General features: G+C 38.2%; 1 protein-coding gene across 1 annotated transcript; it reads left to right on the top strand.

The window, feature by feature from the left end:
• Positions 1-2,389: 2,389 nt before the first annotated feature.
• Positions 2,390-15,079, top strand: Aspa (aspartoacylase). The gene is made up of 6 exons (XM_077110567.1): positions 2,390-2,826; positions 4,317-4,512; positions 5,855-5,948; positions 8,387-8,494; positions 11,532-11,641; positions 13,604-15,079. The coding sequence occupies exons 1-6, from the start codon at positions 2,591-2,593 to the stop codon at positions 13,799-13,801; spliced, it is 942 nt and encodes a 313-aa protein (XP_076966682.1). The 5' UTR covers positions 2,390-2,590; the 3' UTR covers positions 13,802-15,079.
• The last annotated feature ends 7,970 nt before the right edge of the window (positions 15,080-23,049 follow it).

The following is a 23,049-nucleotide window of genomic DNA, read 5'->3' as shown; positions in this document are numbered from 1 at the left end:
TCATCTGTTCTATATCTATCTGTTATCGTTTATTTATTTCCAGGTGAAAAGTTGATCAGAATGGGTGACAGCATCAGGGCAACAGAAGAAAGAAAACACTAAGGTAGTGAGAGTAGTTTGACGCATGACTCTTGGACAGCCACATTATGTATAAGACACTTTATAATATTGAATAGGAAACCCTCTTTTTTTTTATTGGTTGTTCAAAACATTACAAAGCTCATGACATATCATCTTTCATACACTTGATTTACCCTCTTTATTCCCCAGTCATACCAATTAGGCAACAAACCCACCTTAAATTTTTCTCCTACAAAATTTCTAACATTGATCTGTTGGATAGCCATAACCATGAAGTAAAAATTTGTTCTCCTTTTGTTTTAAATCACATTATTTTATTAACAAATCAGTCATCTCCGTTGGCACAACATATTTGTAGTGCTGGAAGTTATTAAACACCTACTTCAAAACATTAAATATTCAACTTAATAGGGAGATAGTGACAACTAGAAAAGATTTCACTTCATATATTCTCAGTTCTCTAAGTTCTCAAAAGAAGAAGAAGAAGAAGAAGAAGAAGAAGAAGAAGAAGAAGAAGAAGAAGAAGAAGAAGAAGAAGAAGAAGAATAATTAATGAAACTGCATAGTTTTTGCAAGGATCCAAACTCAAGTGTGCTTTGGGAGACAGGGAGTTAAAAATGTTTTGGAAGTTAAGTTGGTATAAGAGTATGAAAAGCCTCTGTTGCTCTAGTTCTAAGGAAATGCTCTCCTTTTTCTAATAAAGCTTTCCACAGAAGACAAACTGTACACAATAAATAAGGTAAGTATAAGAAAGAATTACTGCAGTTCATTTACTTTCAAATAAGTTACTCACTTGGACAATGTAACAGAAACTTTACGGATGTGAAGTGTGCTTCAAAATGCTGATCTGTTAAAATTCCATAAAACAAGCCTCAAAATGCAAGTCATTTGTGCCAGCTAAAAGAAAAAACTAAAGTAGCATTTCCAGAGGGACTAGGGCAAAGGACAGAACAAACTACAAATCAGCAAGGAAAGAAAAACAAAACATAGCAGTGTTAATAATTTACCATAGTTACTGCTCTTGAAACCAAAGTAGGATTACAGCTGTTATCTCTTTACATTTATGTGTGTTTTCATCATCTCTACAATGAGGTGTTTAATGTACACTCATATGTACAGAAAATCAAAGGCTGCAGGGCTTGTCTTAGAACAGTAATTTTAACTTGTAAATTTATATTTTCTTATTTTGCTTTATCTTTACATTTTGGTCTCTTAAAGGAAAAACATGGAAATTGGTTTATTAAATATCATGAAGCATTCACATTTCATATTTCTATCATGTATTTTATTTGTAAGCTCGTTGGTTTCCTGAGCACACTGTAGTGATTGTTTATGTGAATTCTGAAAGAGCAAAAGTAGAACTTCAGAAGAGACCAAAAATAACAAAGAGGCACCCTGTTGCCCTGTGAAAAAACACTGGACTTAAATCAGAAACATGGGCCCCAGGCCTAGTTTTCGCTTACGTAGCTGTGGAAACTTATTCAGGTTGCTTAACCTCTCTTTGTTTTATCCCTGCAATGGGGATGTCAATACCTACCCTGTTCTATCTTACAAAGTGCATATATAAATAAATAGAACTAATGTATGTGGAAGAACATCATAAATTTAAGTACTTTGCAATTGTAATGAATTATTCTTGTCCTGCTGCAAAACAGCCTGGTATTACTAATACATAGAATTTTAATACTTGAACATATTTGAAATTCTGGGTGATTGAGCATGAAATCAAATCAGATTTGGCTCAGAGTCATTTCTCCAAAGGCATGTAATCATCTTAGTATTCTGGGTAATTTCCTCTAATAAGACCCTTTTCACACAACACACTCCAGTGGAGAGGATTGCTGTCAGTAAATGAGGCCATGTCTTTATAAATTCATATCATGTGGTTAAAATATATAGTATGTCCCAAGACATTTTCGTGCATTAAAGGGATTTGAAAATTACTAACAATTGCTTTTCCTTTGGTACTTTGGCAACATTCCTAAGGAAATTGACAGAGAATAACCAATAACATCATGAGAAAGAAACTAAGGGATGTTTCAAAGTAGCTTTTCAAGACCCAGTGATCACCAATATTTTGGATGATTAGAACTTTACAAACTATTTTTATCATTACAAGTGATCATGGAAGCCCTATTGGGTGGCATTCTAGCTGAAGGGGAAACTGACTTTTTGTACTTGGTAAGAAATGCCAATTTATTATTGTACTTAGACCTACTGACCATCTGAGGGAGTTAGAAGTTAACAACTGTATCTCTGGTTGATCTTTGCATATTTTAATCCAAATATGGTAAAGGACAGGGCTACAGAGGGGAGTGCCCACATAATAATAAAGGGCTCAGAACTTGTAACAGAAAATGTTTAAAGTTCTCCACTCAAGGGAACTCTGTACTTTGTACTTTGGTTAAATTCTCTTTTAAAGTTAAATTTCTAAACTTTTCTTAGGACATTAAGCTTCCTTTGATCTCCTCTCTTCTGAATTGCAGAAATCAGATAAAATATTGGTAAAATGACCTCTTGTCACATTACTGAAGAACCTATAAAAAAGATTGCTATCTTTGGAGGAACTCATGGGAACGAGCTAACGGGAGTATTTCTAGTAAAGCATTGGCTGGAGAATGACGCTGAGATTCAGAGAACAGGGCTGGAAGTAAAACCATTTATTACCAACCCAAGAGCGGTGAAGAAGTGTACCAGATATATCGACTGTGATCTGAATCGTGTTTTTGACCTTGAAAATCTTGGGTAAGAATATGTTTTATATAGTGTGCATACGTGTATGTATGTGTGTGTGATAAATATTAATGTTTGTACACATAGTGTCTATAATGAGTAAGATTGCTTTCATTTTTAATCACACTGCGTTATGAATTACACAATTGTGGAAACCGGGCATTCATATCTCTTTTAAAAACTTTTTTAAGTACCACATTATTTGATTTTTCTCTTCAAATATATCCTATACAGGCTGCAAACATATATAAGAAAGGTTTTATTTTTAAATCATATCTTGAAAGACAGATTTAATAATCCTTTCATTAAGTTAGTGTTTGGTCACTATGTTTGTATACACATTTGTTAACTGTGTGGGAAATTCACTACAATGTTTTTTTTTTTTGCAACTATGTTTATGGTAGCACATACAGTTCTAGTTAAGAAAAATATGATGTTCCAATTAATATTTGTTGAATCAAAGAGTAAATAAGTATCCGTTTTCAGAAAACATCAGACCATTCTGCAGCCTAAAGAATAGATATGTTTACCTTCATTCATACGCATATGCACACTATACAAAACATTTAGGGCTTGTGGGGCTTCATGATGTCATCAGAGCCACAGGTTGCTTCTCTCTTCACCCAGTGTTCGTCTTCACATGTACTTTTTTTGTACTCGTGGTTTTTGCTAATCCACCTTCTTGATTGCATTCCAGACAGGAAACACTCAGGTACAAACTGTAAGTCCCTTGAAGATACTAGTAAAAATAGCCAGGGAATAGAAAGAGATGGAATTACATGAAAATGTGGTTCAATGATTTAATGAGAAAAAATAAATTTAAAACATTATCATGTACAGCAAGCAAAAAATGTATCCTAACCATTTCAGGAAGTGAGAGGTTAGATTAAGACCCATCGAAGAATATAATGATATCTATTAACATTTGTTTCACAAAAAATAGATACACATGAACCTGTAAATTTTTGTATTTTTTTGGAGCATTTACAGACTCTTATCTGTAAACCTTGTCCCTGGACCACTGATGACCGTTGGGCCTCAATTAAAAATACCTAATGATGATGTGAGCACCTAAGTTTGACTCTGTTTCAAGAACTTGAATTACCCAGAGTGAAGACTGGGGAGAAGATGCACTTAATGATCTATCCCGGTAATAAATAACAAGAGCACCATAACTACAAAAAAACTATAAATAAGATTAAATGAAAAGTTTTGTTCAAGGTTGAAGTAAAATGGTAAATTCTGTTTGAACTGCCCTACCTGTGACTAGCCACATAAATGAACACATTATTTTACAAGAATACCAATGAAATATTAGTTATGTGAAATCAAATGAGAAGAAATATTTTTCATTTTTAAAACTTTTAGTTGTTTTAAATCCCCTCAGGAATCTTCCAAATCAAAGGTTTGGCAACTGGTTCTTTGTACACTGTGTTTTTATTGACTATATATATTATCTTAGCCACAAATATTGTTAATCTTTCTCTTTCTGCTAATAATAGCAAAAAGATGTCAGAGGATTTGCCATATGAAGTGAAAAGGGCTCAAGAAATAAATCATTTATTTGGTCCAAAAAATAGTGAAGATTCCTATGACATCATTTTTGACCTTCACAACACAACTTCTAACATGGGGTGCACCCTTATTCTTGAAGATTCCAGGAATGACTTTTTAATTCAGATGTTTCATTATATTAAGGTAATGTCAATGTTATTTATTTATAAGTTTGCATAAGTCAATTATAGGTGAAAAACAACTAGAACAGGGTCAGGAAGGAAGGTCCAAGAGAAATGAGATCTATTCCCCAGTCAGGCTGGGAGGCTGGATGGGAGAGGCTGTACCCAGATACAGAGGTAGGTGGTGGTGACAGGCAGGAGAAAAGGAGAAACAAGTAAAATAACAAATACAAGGAATAAAATGATAAGACTCTTGTGGATTATTGTGCTTTGAAATTATAAATTTTATTCCAACAGCCACCAATTCATAAGCTATTGGACACAAAACAAGTAAAACGAATATCAGAGTTTTAAATGGTATGGTTGAAATATCAAAATTATAGGGTTTTAGGAAGCTCAAAATATTGTCATGTCCAGTGGTGAAGACATTGTCTCCCTTTAGTCCTGCCCTTGTCACCATGTGTTTGGGATTACTCAACACAAACCCAATCTTTTGTCATATACTTCATAAAGCTAATCATTTTAACACTCGGGAATCTGTGAGATTAAAAATTCAGACTTCCAGTGCCTTTAACTAAAGAAAAAAAATTCTAGAAAATAGCAAACAAGCAAAAACACAAATAATGAATTTTGTATTTGATTTTATATAATAGATGTTCTTCCTTCCTGAGAGCTAAAATGGTTTAGTGGGCAAAGTTTGACCCATGTAGCCAGAAGCTGGGTTTAAATCTTGTCTTTCTCCTTCACTAACATTGAACAAGAAGTTCAACTCTCAAAACAGCTTTCTTCATTTTATAAAATTGGCATAAGAATACTCACCCCATATGGCTGCTAAAAACTTTAAATGAAAAAAAATATTCAAGGCATTTAGACTAATGTCTACCCTGTGGTGAGGGTTCACTATTACTTTTGTTCCCCCTTGAGTTCTGGACATTAAGTAGGTAGTGGCTGTGGTGGGAGATCCTTATGCAGCTGTTCTGTGTTGCTCCTTGAAAAAAGCTGAATGCTTCTGTTGCCAGGCATGGAAGCCTCAAGGTTGATTCCTGGTTATCAAAACCAAGAGACCTGACTCAAATTTCCATTCAAATAGAAGGATGAAAGGGGAATCACCTGACATTTGTAGAACCTGAATTACAGGATCAGAAACAGAGCTCTTTAAACTGCATGTAATTCAATTTTACATGCAATTTATTTGTATGTTTTCAAAGCTATAACATTGAGTTTTAGAGTGTTTCATAAAACTTTCTGACTAATCTTAGTTAATGAAGTAAAACATATGAAGTCTTTATGACTCCATAGCAGCAAAGAGAAAAAAATATATGGTCTTTACATAATAAGGAAGATGTTTTAAAAATTCTTTGCAGACTTCTTTGGCTCCATTACCCTGCTATGTTTATCTCATTGAGCATCCTTCCCTCCAGTACGCAACCACGCGTTCCATAGCCAAGTATCCTGTTGGTAAGTCTGTTGGCATAGCTGAATAAAATGTGTCCTACCAGAAACTCCAAGAAAAATTAAAGAAAATTTATAGCTACCTTGCACATCCTTAAGACTTATAATTATCAGATAATAAGCAAATTAATCCCAGCAGACACTATACTTTATTTCCTCAATATCTCAGAGCAGCTTTCTGGTTCTATTCATATTATTTTCTTAACTGTTATGTTTGACCCTAAAAATCAGTCTGACAGATTCTTCTCATTCCCAAGAATTAAGTGAAAAGTCACCTTCTATAGAACCTTGTCTCTAACTCCACTCCACAAAATTGCTCTAAAGACGTGTACTTTCAACAGATATTTATATTGTGTGTCTACTAGAGACCACCACTGTGCTGGGTTCTGGGAAAATAGTAATGAGTAAGGCACACAGAATCCCTCAAAGAGCTTGGTATCTAATGAGAAGACAGACATTAACCAGGTCATCACTGCACAGAGGGAGAAATGGCAGAGTAGGAGTAATTCATTCTCTTTCCTGTGAGATACATTAGCATAATTAACTATTTGCAAACTATACTATAATTAAAATTTCTATTACAACTTAAGTGGTTTTTGTTAGATTTTAGATGCTTTAATCAAGAGTAAATTTAAGAGCAAGTTGGCAAATAACATAAGCAAATGAAAACTTATCAATTATCCTGGTTATTCAAGTATTGATACTTTTGACACATAATTAAGGAAATTAATTAATTATTAAGTATAACTGGAGAAAGCTAAATATCCAAATACAGGCACAGAATTGCAATAAATGTAATAAACCAAAACCTTACTATATGAAATAGAGTTGAGTGCAGCTCAGTGGTACAGTGTTTGCCTACCATGTGTAAGACCCAGGGTTCCATCCCTGGCACCATAAAATAATAATAATAATAATAATAGATCATGGATTATATTTAGTACCAAATAAAAGTGTAAGACTTCTAAACTTTGAGATATTAGCCTTATGATATGATATTTATGGGCAATGCTGTTTTAGCTAGAACAAATATCTCTGATAAGTTTGACCTTTACAAATAAAGCCAAATCTTTAAAACATTTCAATATGAGGGAGTATTAATTACATTTTAAATAATTAGAAAATATTAATATGTTCTTCTTCCAACTTTGCTCTTTTATATTTGAAATCTATTATGTCGTATACACATTGGCAGCTAATGACAATATCTAACAGAGGAAGGAAACATCAGGAACTCCCCTACTAATCTTTCATTATGGCCCCTTTGTCAGAACTGAATAACATGTACATTCTTAAATCATCAGGATGATTGGATTACTATGAGTGGATTAAACTTTTGATATTTACTCTTAAGCTGAAGAAAAGTTAATTAATATCTTAAAGATTGGATATTCAACCAAAATTTGATTGTATTAGAATGGAGGAAAATGGAATGCAACAACAATGTCTTCCACAAAATGCACATAGACATATCAATGAACACAATTTTCATACATTTGTACAAATCATTCATGCACAGAGGCATGCCTTAGCCCCACTTATGATATCATATACTTAAGTGAATTCCTATAAATATACACAAGAAAGTTACACACAGTACAACATAATGAACTTTTTGAATTGGAAAATAATAGAAATAGGTGAAAATAAGATGGGTTAAAAAGAATATCTTTGAGTTGAGTGTAAGAGAATGAATGTGGGTGATATACTTAATAAACAGATTGATAAATGGAGAAAAGAATAACTGGAGGGATGACTTTGTGGGAAGCTCGAACAGGTGGAGGAGTATTTTGCAGGTGTAAGGATGGATGCTTGACAGCTACAGGAAATAGACCTGGTAGTACAAGCATAGTTTTATTGAGGTTAGAGGAAATACAAATTTTTCTATAGAAAATAAGAACCATTGCACTATCTAATCAGAATGGGTTAATATTAAGTATAAAAATGTTGCCCTAAAGTCACATAGATTGCATGCTAACTTAAATTCATAGTTCATCTAGCTATATTTCTATGACTAACTAGATGTCTTTTCTCCTGTTAGAGCTAAATGTTATTCTGTTACCATCTCTCTTTGTGGCCACCTATTACTTTGTCATTGCAGGTTTATGTACTTCTTTTGCTATGTTATGATACTTAAATATTTGAATCACGTGAAAGTAAATTTAAAGAAAAAAATAACCCTAAGTTCCGACTACTCAAACACAAGTCTGATTTTTTCCATGTTCTCTTCCAGTCTTTATTCACTATGCATTTATCACTATGCGTATTTAAACGTGTAAATGTTCTGCTTTATTTTTTGCCTAACTTTCTGTCTCAAATACTTTCCATGATGCTAACTGGTCTAACTTTTAAATATTTATGGGGTTCTAGATATAATAAAATGCTTAATTTCACAATACATTCTAATACTTATATAATATTACTATCTTCCCTTCTGTACTTAGGTATTGAAGTTGGCCCCCAACCCCAAGGTGTTCTGAGAGCTGATATTTTGGATCAAATGAGAAAAATGATTAAACATGCTCTTGATTTTATATATCAGTTCAATGAAGGTAAGTGGTGGGTAAGAGTTGTTTCCTTAATTGTGGGTATTTGCATATTTAGCTGTGTGTTAGTCAGGTTTGCATTATGATGACCAAAATATCTGACAAGGACAACTTAGAGAAAGAAATTTTTATTTTGGATCATGTTCTCAAAGGTTTAGTCCATGGTTGGCTGGGTCCATTGCTCTGGGCCAAGGTGAGGCAGACATCATGGTGGAAGGGCATAGTGAAGGGAAGCAGTTCAGAACATGGCAGCTGAGAAGCAGAGAGAGGGAAAGGGCAATCCCAGTGACCAACCTCTTCCAGCCACTCCCCATCTGCCTGTAGTTACCACCATTCAAGCTAGAATAGACTGATTACATTTCAGCTCTCATAATCAAATCATTTCACTTCTGAATATTCCTGCATTAACATAGGAGCTTTTGGGGGATACCTCATATCCAAACCATAACAATACTATACATACATTACATAGTACATATATAGTGCATATATATGTATATATGTACCAATGTACAACACTTTAACCGTGTGTGTGTGTGTGTGTGTGTGTGTGTAAAACTTAACCACTTAACATTGAAGTAGTAATTGAAATTTAGGTCAAATTCATCATGCTCTTAATCTTAGATGCTTTTTTCAAATTTTTTATTCACTTCAGCTATTCCTCAATCACCAGAATAGAAAAACATACAAGAAAAACAGTGGCCATATAAACAACCCAAATTAAATCCTATTTTCCTATTAATCTCCATTTTAAAAATCAAAGATAGAGTAGGAAAAACAAATGCCCAATAAAAGTAGAAAAGATGTTCAACATCACAAGTAATCAGAAAAATTCAACTTAGAGTGAGAAACCATTTTCCCCATCAGATTGGACAAAATAGCATCTGACGATATTAAGTATTGGTAAAGGTATAGGAAAAGGAGATACTCTCATTCCCTGCTGACAAACATTTGAATTGGTAAAGACACTTTAAAGGGTAATTTTATAGTATCTGCTGTATCTACTTATTAAATTGTGCAATTCTTATAACCCAGCAGTTCCACATTTCAAAGAAACACAAGCTCATGAATACCCAATAGGTTGTATTCAAGGGTGGTTATTATAGCTTTGTTCGCAAAGGAACTGATTCAAATGTGCATCTGTTGGTGAACAGTTAAACAATAATAACATGGAAGAATCTTCAAAACACACTATTGTTTAAAAGAAAGAAAACTGTAGACCAAAATATATGATGTAAACATTTACTTTAAAATAATAATAATCACTTGCTAGAATGCATATAAGTATGAAATTGTTGACAAACACGTAATTATGGTAACATAGTTACTGCGTCATTCAGTGTCTGTGGGGAATGTAATTCCTTAGCCTCAGATGTGCAGCCCCCTGTGATCACAGGAACTTCTTCTCTTTTTGGGAACACTTTGGCTCCAAAGTCATGAAAACTGAAAATGAGCTGTCCATCAACTTTGTATGAGGGCAGGTTCTCTATTCTCTAATGGAACTGGTATTGGGAAGGTCATAACATTTTCACAAGAAATTCTCAGATAGTAAGTGTGGAACTCTAATATGTTAAGAAATGATATCCCCAGGGAGAATGCCACAAACCTGAGTGGAATGGTAACTCAAAGACACTCCGCTCTCTGTTTTCGCATCCATCAGTCACCCCCATCTCTTGAATCTGGGTTGCCCAAGTAGCTTGTTTTTGTGCCACAAAAGGGCTTGAAAAAGACTATGTATTAGGACTTGCCTTCTTGTGGCTTTTGGGAACCCCTTGTGACTATTATGTGAGTCAGTCCACACTAATCTGATGGATACGGAAAGGTTATAGAATAGAAGACTCAGATACCCCAGCCACCAGTCATGCAGCTTGAGCCCTCAGACTGTCAATTGCCAGATATTAGATTGAGGCCATCCCAGATCATCCAGCCACAAGCTGATTTGCCAGCTCACCCCAGATGCCTGAGCAAAGCAAACAGAAACCAGCAAAGAGAGTCCAGACTAGAGGAACTTCCTAACCAACCCACAGAACTATAAGCTAAAAAAAAAAAAAAAAAAAAAAAAGATTGTTGCTTTAGGCCACTAAGTTCTGGGAAAGTGTGCTATGCAGCAAAAGCTAGCTGACATAGGGTTGATCTTAGGATCTCCTCCTCCCAACTCCACTCTAAAGGCAAAGGAGGACTTTTCCTTTAAGATGAAACCATAACATCCTGTGGATACACCATTGGACATACGTTCATCCTGTTTGCTCAGAGACCGCGTGATATCTGTGTAAACTACTCCTTTTCCAATTTATGGGCATTGAGCTGAGCTATTTAATGTCATCTCTTTGAAAGCTGGTAGACTGCCTGCATCCCAAGATTTCACTGCTCAGGAGCCATCTAAGTGTTTAATGAACTTGATTAAGAGAAAGAGCCTCTATATGGAAGCCACCTAACTTGCTGAAAGTCCCCCTGCAAATATGCAATCACTGAATGTCAGAGCTGGAAGAGTCTTTCAAGATAAGCTAATCCAAAACCCTCTTTTGACAAGATTGCTCAAAATAACACAGCTAGGAAAAAAGAAAGATGGCATACTCAGCAGAACAGAGCCCAGGGTCCTGACTGGCAGATCTAGGCTCTTTTTCTTCCACACTGGCTTCTTTAAGTTATGTTTTCTACCTCTGTTCATCAGTGCAATGATAGGAATAATTCCAGAATTGGGGGCTTTATATTATTTATGAACATCTTTAAGTTACTTAATGTGTTCTCCTTGTAACTGTCTTCAGTTTGTTGTTTTTCTTTCCCTCCTTCCTTCCTTCCTTCCTTGAAATATCGACTTCCCTTTTTTTTTTAAAGAAAGAGTGAGAGAGAGAAGAGAGAGGAAGAGAGAATTTTAATATTTATTTTTTAGTATTTGGCGGACACAACATCTTTGTCTGTATGTGGTGCTGAGGATCGAACCCGGGCCGCACGCATGCCAAGTGAGCGCGCTACCACTTGAGCCACATCCCCAGCCCCGACTTCCCTTTTTTAATTGCTATAATATGTATTATTTTTGTTGTAGGAAAAGAATTCCCTCCCTGTGCTATTGAGGTCTATAAAATAATGGAGAAAGTTGATTATCCCAGGAATGAAAGTGGAGAAATAGCTGCTATTATCCACCCGAATCTGCAGGTAACATTTGTTGTTTCTTTAAAATAATGAGAATATTTTAATAATGTTGTACCTTTGAGTAGAAGTTCACAGTTCATACAGCATTTTTACATACATTAGCTAATTTGATGTTTACAAAACCACTGCAGCGTAGAGAAGTGTATTAGTTAGCTTTCCATCACTAAAATAAAATGCCTGATACAATTAATTTATAAGGAGAAAAGGTTTATTTAGTCTCAGTCCAAGGTTGATTGGGTGACTCCTTTGCTTTGGGCCTCTGATTGGGGCACTTAATGGTAATGGAAGAAAGTATGCATTAGAGCAAACTGCTCACACCTGTCTAGAGTTTAAGAGTGATGGGGCTACTTATCAGAATTACCTAGGGGATTTTTTCCCCAAATGCATGGAACCCATCACAAACTACTAAAGCAGTGCTTCTCAAACTCAGGCCATGTAAGAACCAGCTGAGGAGCTTTTCAAAAGCCCAGGTTCCCGGGTCCCAACCTCAGAGGTTCTGATTTAATTTACAAGGTGGACACAGGGAATCAAATGACTTCACCAGGTGATTTCATGGGACTCAGGTCTGGGGAGCACTGCACTACCCGGGAACCTCTGCAGATGCGACCAACCAATGGGCGTGGAAGTTCCTTCAGTGATTCTGGGCATATCTCTGCCTCAAAAGCACTTGTTCAGAGCAGCATTCTCAACCAGGCCACCCTGTAAAATCACCTGGGACTTACAGAAAGGAAGGAAGGAAGGAAAAGAAAGGAAGAAAGGAAGGGAGGGAAAGAAAAGAGAAGAGTGAACTAGAAAAATGAGAAGCATGAGGGACTGGAGGAGATGGGTGATAACATAGATGTTTTTATTACATAGCTATAGGTTATATGACTATGCTATGTATATATCAAAATTTACAACTGCACATAAAATTAATGAATTTTTTACTCTATAATTAATTTTTTCAAATAAAACAAAGTAAAAATGTATTTATTAAAAATAAAGCCACTCTTTAGATTCTGATTTGCTATATCTGAGATGGGGCCAGCCCTGTACCCATGTAAATGTATATTAATATCCCAAGTGATTCTAAGGTATGGCTAGAGTTGAGAAAATCACTGAGATGCAGTGCCGTGCATACTTCAGTATTCTACATGTAAACCTCTGACAATTTGTTAACATGAAGATTTTGATTTAGAAAGTCTGCAGAGGGGAACAAAATTTTGCTTTTCTAACAAACTGCTGGGTGATGCCGATGCTTCTAGAAAATATTAGAAATGCGGAATTTCAAGGCACCACCCTGATCATTAGCATCAAAATCTGCATTTTAGCAAAATCCCCAGATGATTTGTAAGTACAGCTAAGTTGGAGAAGAACTGTTCTAGACTTCCTATGATCTGACAACATTGGTGCTTGAAGGATCAAAGGGCCAAATCCCTGGGGCAGGACCTGTCAGATAATACAGTTGTTAACATAATGTGGGGACACACCTCAGTACATCCACCTCGTCTTAGACTTCTCCCAAAACCATTCACCAATCCTCATCAGAATAAAGTCTCCCTGTGTGCAAATACAATGTGACTCATTTTTATGTCCCCAACAGTAGAATATCTTGCACACAGAAGGCTCTGAATGAATATTTCCTAAATTTTGCTGAACAGAATTTAACTTCAGGTGGCATAAAGTACACTTAGGTGGATATGAAATTTATTTTTCCTCTTAATATTATAAACCTCTTTGGCCACATTCAAGGCAAACTTGGTGTCAGAGAAACTCTAATTACACATGTCAACTGTAAGAATTAACAGGGAAACTTAAAACTGCTGCCCAAGACAGTTACATGGTTCCAGTGGAGTCAGGTCACTCGCATGCCTCTCAGGACACCCTTCAAGGATCACTTTTTAAAGAACAGAAAGGTATTTATTAACCATCTAGAGTCTTGACATGAAAATTTTGTAATTTATTATTTTAACTGTCTTCCGAAAGGATCAAGACTGGAAACCGTTGCACCCTGGGGACCCCACCTTTGTGACTCTTGATGGAAAAACTATCCTGTTGGATGGAAACTGTACTGTGTACCCGGTGTTTGTGAACGAGGCTGCTTATTACGAAAAGAAAGAAGCTTTCGCAAAGACAACAAAAGTCACTCTCAATGCAAAAAGTATTCGCTCCTCTTTCCACTAGAAATCAGTGCTAGCTCACTTTTTGTGGGGCATCTTGAAAAAGGACCAGTCTGAACCCTCCTCAAGAACAGAGTTGTGCCTTATTCAAGTTCATGTTCACAGCACCTGACCCAGTCCCCAAGCAGTAGGCATTCACACCAGTGTCTTAAAGAAAAAAAAATTAATGAATGAATGTCTTTTAAAGTTATAATATTTTATGTATATAGCTTCTTCAAAGAAGTGTGCTTCCTATTTCTGCATAGATTTTTATACATTTACACTCTGATGGTTTAACATTCTTAAAAATAGCTTTCTCTTTCAAAGTACAAAAGATATAGGTACTATGTGCAGAGTCATTAACTTGAACATGGCATGAAATGTATGTTGTTTGTTTGTTTTTGTGGTGCTGGGGATTGAACCCAAGGCCCTGTGTATGCGAGGCAAGCACTCTACCAGCTGAGCCATATCCCCAGCTCAAGTAATTTTTAAGTGCTACTAGAAACTAAAGGTGGAGACTATTTTTTAAATTTTTCATGATTGAGTTAATGACACTATATTAAGTATTCAGTCCATAAACTAGCAATAGGTGTGATATCCATAGTAGATTTTAGCTGCTCTTCTTCAGATGACATGTTGAAGAGAAATGAGGGCTGATTGTAAATATACATCTAGAAACACTGATGTCTTACACTCACCTTGAGAAGCTACTTGTCCTTCTCATCATGGACAATTAGGAAGAGGCAAATTCCTCTCATCTGCCAATTCTTATTTTGAATGAACACTCACTCTTACTCCTAGCCAAAGCATGAGGAGATCTTTGGACTCCAGTAGCTGCCAGCCTAAGTGGTTAAGACCCATAACAGAGGGCAGTGGACATAAGTGGAAATGTGACCCTAATCCATGGCTCTGGTTTGCAAACACACCCTTTCAAGAAATTCTCCCATTTTTTTTTTTTTTTTTTTAAGCTGAAATCCCTCACCTCCTCAAAGGACTTCTGGCAAAACCCTGCCTCCCTCCCCTCCCCTTTTAGGTCACAGCAACCAAGTAAGGAACAACTTTATCCTACAATTTGAACCCCAAGGAAACACATTTATGGCTTCAAATGTTTTACCAAAAATACTAACATTATCTGGAACTTATATAGATACACAAACATTTTCATTCTTCCAGAGCTAACTCCACTAAGCCAATTTTATTCCATACTCATTGTTTTATAGAGCACAACTAAATGATTTCTGAATTTTGCACTAGAAAAATATTTTCATTGGAATAAACTTCCTTCTGAAGGTTGTAGTAAAAATGTGTCGATCTTCTTTTGCACGTAAGTTTTAACCAAGTGTCCTTCTCCCTCTATGACAAACGTTCTGTTATGTTTTATCTTAGGCCAAATCCTCAGGGTCAGTTTTTCCAGATGTAAATTTTGGCAAGGAAACTTTATCCTTCCATTGAGTTTCAGTTATTTATGTAATTTATAATGTGCCATTTAGGTCATTGTGGTTTCAGTTTGGGGGATTCATTATTTCTATTGAGCATAATATTTCCTGACTCAATTGTTATTGTCTTCATTGTTTCTAATTAGATGTGATTTTTTTTTCTTAATCTACAACACATGGCTGTGTAGTTTTATTATTTTCAGTTTTATTTTTATTATTTCTAACTATCTGCCAGCTTCATTTTCTCAGGTGTAAAGTGGGGGTAATCACAATAGCAATGCTTCTGCCAGGGGTTACTGAGGATGAAGCAAGTTAATGCATGTAAGCACTTAGCTCAGTGCCCAGCACTGAGTTCAAACGTAGCACAAAAGACCCTTTGTGAGCTCCTACCATCCCCCGCCACCTCTCTAGACTCCATTCCCATTCTCTCTGTTCCAAGGCCCTTGTGTTGTTTTATTCCAGAACACCTTCATCCAAACTGATTCTTCCCCCTAAAATTTTCTCCCAACTTCATGCATATCCCCCACATATATACCCACCCACCCCGGGCCTTGCTCTAGCTAATTCCTGTGTTTCCTTCCAAATGCAACTCAACTCTCATTTTAGGTATGAAGCCTTTTTCTCTAACTTAGTTGACCCATTTGCCCATCCTTCCATCTATGCCATCTCAAGGACATTAACAGTGTCTTTTTCAGGGTCTGCAATCTATTAAATGCCTAATAAAGGTTAGTTGAATAAATGAGTGTGCCCAAATGCCCTTCTCTACCTTAACATCTCCACATTCCACCAATCTCCCTCCTTCTTTTTTCCTTCTTTCTCAGTCACTTCCTGGGTCTTCTCACCGCCTCTCTTGAGTGAAACTCACTCCATTCTACACTCTTCAGACTGTTACTATATCTCAAAGAACAGGAGGAGAAACATAGTAGTAATAAAACACACTTTTAAGCCTGCAACCCCATCAGATTAAACAGGGGAAAGTTCCCACTCAGTAATTCCCCTGTGAGAGACATTTTGGTGGCTTCTCCTTACCTTTGAAATGAAGTGTGTCAAATGCCGCGTTTCTATTCTCGCGACTAAAAGGCTCAGGGGTCACTCTAGTTAAACTGGGCTAACTGGGCTGCACGAAATAACCACACAAGAGACACAAATACCTTTTTCTTTGGGGTTGCTGTGACAGCTCCTCTGACCTTAAGGGTCCGCAGAAAGAGAGAGAGCAAGAGCACACGCTGACCCCTTTTATTGAGGAGAAGCTATCAAATGAGGCAAGGGGTCAGGTTTCAGGGGCTGAGTCTATCTTCATGATGTCCACTGTCAGCAGGTTGACTGACACCTGGGTAGGCCACACCCAAGGGCACAGTAAGAGGAGGGGACACACACAAGGCACTTCCATGGAAGATTCTATCCTAAACAGAGCAAGGGGTTATATTACAAAGGAACAGGTGAGCATAGCTTCACCCATGGGGCTGTAGCAAGACATACCCATTTCTGTGACTGAGCGCCTCAGCACCCAGCTGGGGAGTGTAACTCAGTCACCCATAAGGTTGGCCTCCCACAGTCAAAGCCTCACCTTGATGGGACAAGTCCTACATGCTCTGGGCATGGCCACCCCTCCAGCATCATCTCATGTCACTTGGCTCCTTGCTCCAGCAGTTGGGCCACACAGGCTTGATTCTCCAGACCTCAGATGCACCAAGCTCCCTACTACCTGGGGGTCTTTGCCCTTTCTTTTCACTTCTTGAAAGTCTGTCCCACCCTCTCATCCCTTGACTCAGATGATACTTGTCCTCAGTGTAACACGGCCTAGGTTAGGCCCCCTCTGTTACACAAACACACTTATATCAGACTAGCACATACCACAACTCCAAAAGTACTAATTTATGAGATTGGTGTAGAAGACAGTTAAATGTGTGTCCCTTTATTTAAACTGCAAAAGCTCTAAGGGAGCAGGGAGAGTGTCTTGTTCTTTGAAGTACCCTTAACTTTGAATACATTGCTTACCACCTACCTAGAAGTCCATCAGTCTTGTTGGATACATGAGATTGATCTGATGAGTGAAACCATCCCAGAGGGCTTCCTCCGAAGAGCAGATTGGTTTAGAGACCACAGAAGATGACCCTGGAGACCACTAGATGCCACTGGGGCAGGAATGGTGACCCACGTACAGTTACTGCTCCAATAGGAAGAGCAGGTGGGAAGGGGCAGCGGGGAAACTCTGAAGACCGAGATGACCAAGGCCATGGTGCTGGGAGAGGAGCCTACAAGCCCCGGGGGCACCAGGGCAACTGAACCAGGGCACATCTGCAAGGCCTGAATTTGCATACCCCATGCAGACACAGTCTAAAGGGAAGTGATTGCTTAGGGACTCCCCAAACCTTTTAATACCCCTGTATTTCCACATATATTGCCATCAAGAGACTCGTAACTTACCCTATAGAGACCTTCTTTATACCCCCCACCCCAACACAGACACATGAAGTCCAGCACTGGGCAGATAGTAGTTCCTTAACACATCAAATCAATGACTTGGAGGCTCTCTATGGAGTATTTCACCCAGGGCTGCCACACAAGGCTTCCTGGGTCACACAGGACACAACTCCAGGGAAACAAGGCTGTAATCCCCTAAACTGCAAAGTGAATGGCACAGCACTGGATTTTATGCCCTATCAAACTGAAAAACAGGATTGGTATTTCTTCTTTTGGCTGAGAAAAAGAACAGGGACTTGATTAGTAATGTAAAATCCCCCTCAAAAAACTGGGGTCTATAGGTGATTGCTATGGTTAACATATAATTAATATAAAGTGAAATTTAGAAAGAAAAATATTAAAGCCTCAATAACTAAATATCATTTTAAAAATTTATGATATTTAATGTGACACAGGCTGGATTAGGCCCTAAATATCATAAAGGCACATTTTAGAAAATAAATCTATTAAATGAAGAAATAAATTTTACCACCATGAAATAGCATAAGAAATCTCAAGGAAGTAAAGAGCATCCCCTGACAGGATATTTCAATGCTGTGGGTATGAATGCAGATAAATTTGTAGGTTTGGTGGTCAAAAGTTGAAAGTGTTTCCACCTGATGGCTTCTAGTTTCACTACTAAGTTGGAGATTTTTGTAAACCACCTACAGGTATTTAAAGAGAAATGATGGGGTGAAAGAATGACAGCTTTGAAATAACTACTGGAAAATATAACAGAACTGATGAAGGAACTAGAGTAACCACTGGGGTATTGTAAGGATTAAATAAGACTCCGTAGGTAAAATGCATGGCATGTTGTAGGCACTCAATGTTCACGTTCTTCCCTCTCCTTCCACCACTTTTAGTGGAAGAAATTTTCTCATTCATATTTGTCTCCTCTATCATTGTGCATACTGGATGTCTAATTTTTGTTGAATTGGTTGTAAGTCCTCACACACAGCAGATGAGATACATTTTTTGGAACTGCACTGGATCCCATCCTTTCTGCAGAATATTGCTGCTATTGTCAGAGAAGTGGCCTGGTGCAGTCAAAAAAAGTGGTTCTTTTTTTAAAATATTTCTTTAGTTGTCAATGGATTTTATTTTATTTATTTATATGCAGTGCTGAGAATCAAACCCAGTGCCTCACACATGCTAGGCAAGCGCTCTACCACTGAGCCACAACCCCAGCCCAAGTGGTCTCTCTTGATTCCAGCCTAACTAAACTTTATAGACCTTGGATCCTCAGGCCAGGAAAAAGCATCATGACCTTTGCATTTCATGCCATTTACTCCAGATCTCAATTTCTCCACCAATTAAACTGGGATATAATACTGAACCTATAAAACTATCTTATTAAGATAACACAAAGGCTGAAAAAAACTGCTGTGACCATTTTGGCAGTTAATTTTTCACAGTCTCTCATGCCATAAAAATGTTCATGCCCATTGACCCAGGCATCCCATTCCCAGAAATATATCCTACAACAGAGGTTTCCACCCTTTTTCTATTAGCCTATCCAGAATGTTCTCATGAATGCATGAATGACCTATTCCTAGATCCTGAGCTAAAACCTGTTTAAGCTGTGATTGTGTACAACAGACTTTACTTTCTTATTTTTTTTAATGTGTATGTGTGCCAGGAATTGAACCCAGGGGTGCTTCAACACTGAGACACATCTCCAGCTCTTTTTTATATTTTATTTAGAGATAGGGTCTCACTTAGTTGCTTAGGGTCTTGCTAAATTGCTGAGGCTATCTTTGAACTCCCAATCCTACCGCCTCAGCCTCCTGAGCCATTGAGATTACAGGCATGCATCACCACACCTGGCACAAGGACCTTTTCTTGGCCCCTCAATAAGACCTGCTACAGTGAAGGAAGATATTCTGGGAATCATTTAAATCAAGTAAATAATTCACTAAATGCAGTATTTCACTTAATAAATTTGGTCACACTTTCCACAAACTGTTAAGATAAAGCTGTGTCGGGAGAGCCAAGTTGAGAATAACCATCTTTACAAAATAACTCAAAAGAATGAAAAATGCTCATACACATGAGTTGGGCTGATGGGCAATAAAGATAGTAATAGTAGCAGCTCTTTCATGCTCATTCTCTCATTGCGTCCTTATGAAAACCCTGTGAGATAAATAGGAAGGATTTGGACGTCTGGTCTCCTGGTAGAGCGCTGGGTTGTAGCCATGCAAAATAAACTGAGAGCCAGCAGGGCCAGACAGGTAGAGCACTGCATGGGCCTCTTGTGGTCTGAACCACTAACACCATCTGATTGTGAATCCTTTACTCAAGCTGCTTCCACAGTTGCTGAGTGGTTCAGATAGAATCCTGGACAGGCATGCACATTGAAGTGTAGACAGTATGTGAAGGTCACATGTCTTACAGCATGCTGGCCCTGAACTGGGACCAATAATGTTTTGGGTCCAAAAGCTGGCCTTCCTCATATCCATTTCTGTTAAGCAATACTCCAGGATTTCTAGTCAGTCTTCACATTCACATACCAAGAATAAAACGTGGCCATAACAAGGCAAAATAAATATTTATTAGAAATCAAAAAGGCATTTCTTCAATGGAACTAAAATATTTTCACTCTTTTTATGACTTCTTTCTTGAAAATAGCTTCACACAAATGCATACAACATTAAAAATATGACTATAAATTACAACTTACAAGATTCAGGCATCATTGGTGAGAATGGGGTGACAATTCTGTGTTTGGAATCAAGTTCACAGGGGAAAAAAAAAAGTAAATTGATACAGACATCAAGTATGGTTTACAGGCCTGGATAATAACCCATCCCCCTGGGCCCCACCCAGAGCAGAGGATACAGTTCATCCAGCCTTGAGGAAGGAAAGGAATGTCAATAATACTGCACTCTCTTGGGCAGGTGCCTTTAAGAGCTGAATGGCTTCACAGTACAACCTGGCACATCCCAGGGAGGAAGGTAAGCACCCTATTTATTCCAAATAGACATATGACATAATGTCTACAATAATGAATTCTTCCTGAGGAAAACAGCATTGCAGCCAAAAATAGCCTGAGCCTGGGGGATTCCATCACTGGGAAAAGCCTTCCCCTTCAATGACTGAAATGTAAATCATGAAGTTTGAAGATATCCTGATAGGCTCAGGGGTTGGTGGGGTGTGTATGTGTGTGTGATTTTTGTGCCCAACTGTGTGCACACTTGAATTTTAGACTAGTCACCGGTATATAGGGACAATGCTGAGTGCCAAATGTGTCGTCAGAGCAAAATCCCTAGCCCCCTGACATGTGCCAACCACAAAGATAGACTTAAATTTACCAAATAACTGTGCTAAAAACATTGATACAGGGAGATATCTGTGGCATAAAATTAGGACATTCCAGCCTCAACAACTCTGATATGATGTCCTCTGGGCTCCTTTCAGAGCTTTAGGTTCCAGGTATAAAATCGCCCAATTTTATATATATAATTTTTTTTTGCCCAATTGTTGACTAACCTCCCAGCTTTTTCCCAAGTGGAAAATGGTTTTACCCATTAAAATCTAAGTCAAATCAGGTCTGGAATTCCCAGATCCATAATGTAGTACATGGCACCATGAATCCAATGACTGCCCTTCAAGGCCAGCACGTCTGTTCAGGATCAATGCAAGGAGGCCACTCCAGCTCTAGAATATTGATTTGTAGACTCTCCAGGCTGAAAGGAATCTTAAAATTCCTCTTATTACTTTCTTTAACAACACCTCCAGTAAGTGTTCACCCAGCTTCTGCTTAAACATCTCTAACATCTGGAGCAGGTAGGGACTGAATGAAACCAGAATCTTTCTCTAGTTTTTGACTAGTTCTGACCATCTGGAACACATCTGCTCCTTCTGCCTCCGTGATGTCCCCCTCAAGTCTTCCCTTCTCTGGAGACACCTGGCTAGCCCTCTTCACCCAGTTCACACTTGAGCCTGGTCTGACTGATACACTCAGAGCACCTGTTGACTCCCTGGGAAGCTGGGAGTGCAGGAGCTGGGGCAGATCTTGCAGTTCTCAGTGCTGCACCCCTCCCCACACCTGGCCCATCAGGTCAGACATGGAGGCCAGATTTCTACCTACCTAAGCTGACAGAGCAGCCCAGAATGGAGAAACTGGCCCAAAGGAGGCTGCTCGGCCTGAACTCAGTTTACCTTAAGATTAACTTGCCAATTGCCCCATTTAAAAATCAAAATTCATGGTGACCATCTTTATAATTCTACCTCAAAAATTCCTACATGAATCCTTTCACTGAATACCAGAGGAGAGTGCTTTGTTGGTTGGTTGGGCTCTAGCCACCTGGGAAATTTCTTCAGTCTCCACCTCTGCCTCAAAACTCTGTGGAATTTCAGAGGACAGAAAATCTGAGGGTGAGGATCTAAAAATAGGCCCCAAGTCTTGGCCAAATCCTCCTCTCATGAGCCTTCCCCTTCAGCCTCAAAATTCACAGTGAACAAAATACTTACTACCGGAGCATTTCAGTAATTTTGCTAAATTCCCTAAGGAGAAATAACTGTTGTACACTAGTTGCCTCAGAGATTGAAAACCATATAAATAGAACAGCTGCTATTTCTGTCCCAGCTCAGAAGCATGCCCTATGGCAAGGCCCGAGGGGGAAGGAGCCAAGTTCTTTCACCCAGATCACAGCACATCTCCTGCAAACCTCCTGTGAATAAAGAAAAGCTTATTGTTGGGCTCTGGCCACCCTGAGGCCAAGTATATAATGTATATCCAGCCCCAAAGCTCAAAATCTACTTCTCAGCTTTTAAATTCACCTACTTCACCTAAAGTGATTTGCATTCAAAAATGAAATGTCTTTTCTATTTTAAAATTAAAACACTGTGTTAATTACACTACTAAAAACATCTCTTGGTTTGAGATGATTTGAGCCCTGTGGGTTTCATTCCAAGGGTGGTTTCCTGTTACCTGAAGGCTCTAGAAAGGCATTTCCATAGCTCATTCCCCTCCTCCTCCAGGATATCCAATTTGGCTCAATCCCTTGCACATTCTGGGATGAGATCTAAAGTCTCCCACAAATTCACGAGACCCAGTCACAGTACTAAGAGAGATGGTAGAATCTGTGGTCTGGGAAAGACTGCCCTCCCTGCCCCTCAGGCCTGTGCCCCTTCCTCAACACCTATCATCCCAGCCAAAATGATCTGGTCAAACCAGAGACTTCACCCAGACTTTAGGAGCCTCCTGGGCTCAGGACTGTGGGCCTACTGAACATCAAAATCCAAGTTGTTTCCCTCTTGGACGCTGACAGCTGCCTCTCAGAGAGTCCCCCGCTCTTCCTGAAGAGCTTTTTGCTTCTCTTCTTGTCCGCCACTCTGCACAGCCCCACGGCACAGAATCCAGGACCCA

Source organism: Callospermophilus lateralis, chromosome 11 (assembly GCF_048772815.1).
Source record: "Callospermophilus lateralis isolate mCalLat2 chromosome 11, mCalLat2.hap1, whole genome shotgun sequence".
Taxonomy (NCBI): Eukaryota; Metazoa; Chordata; class Mammalia; order Rodentia; family Sciuridae; genus Callospermophilus; species Callospermophilus lateralis.
This window is presented reverse-complemented; position numbering and strand designations above follow the sequence as displayed.

Bases quoted from the DNA above. Each gene is read 5' to 3' on its own strand.
- Aspa (XM_077110567.1), top strand. From the start codon at position 2,591: ATGACCTCTTGTCACATTACTGAAGAACCTATAAAAAAGATTGCTATC. The intron at 2,827-4,316 runs GTAAGAATATGT...TGCTAATAATAG, and splicing joins TTTGACCTTGAAAATCTTGG to CAAAAAGATGTCAGAGGATT. The intron at 11,642-13,603 runs GTAACATTTGTT...GTCTTCCGAAAG, and splicing joins TTATCCACCCGAATCTGCAG to GATCAAGACTGGAAACCGTT.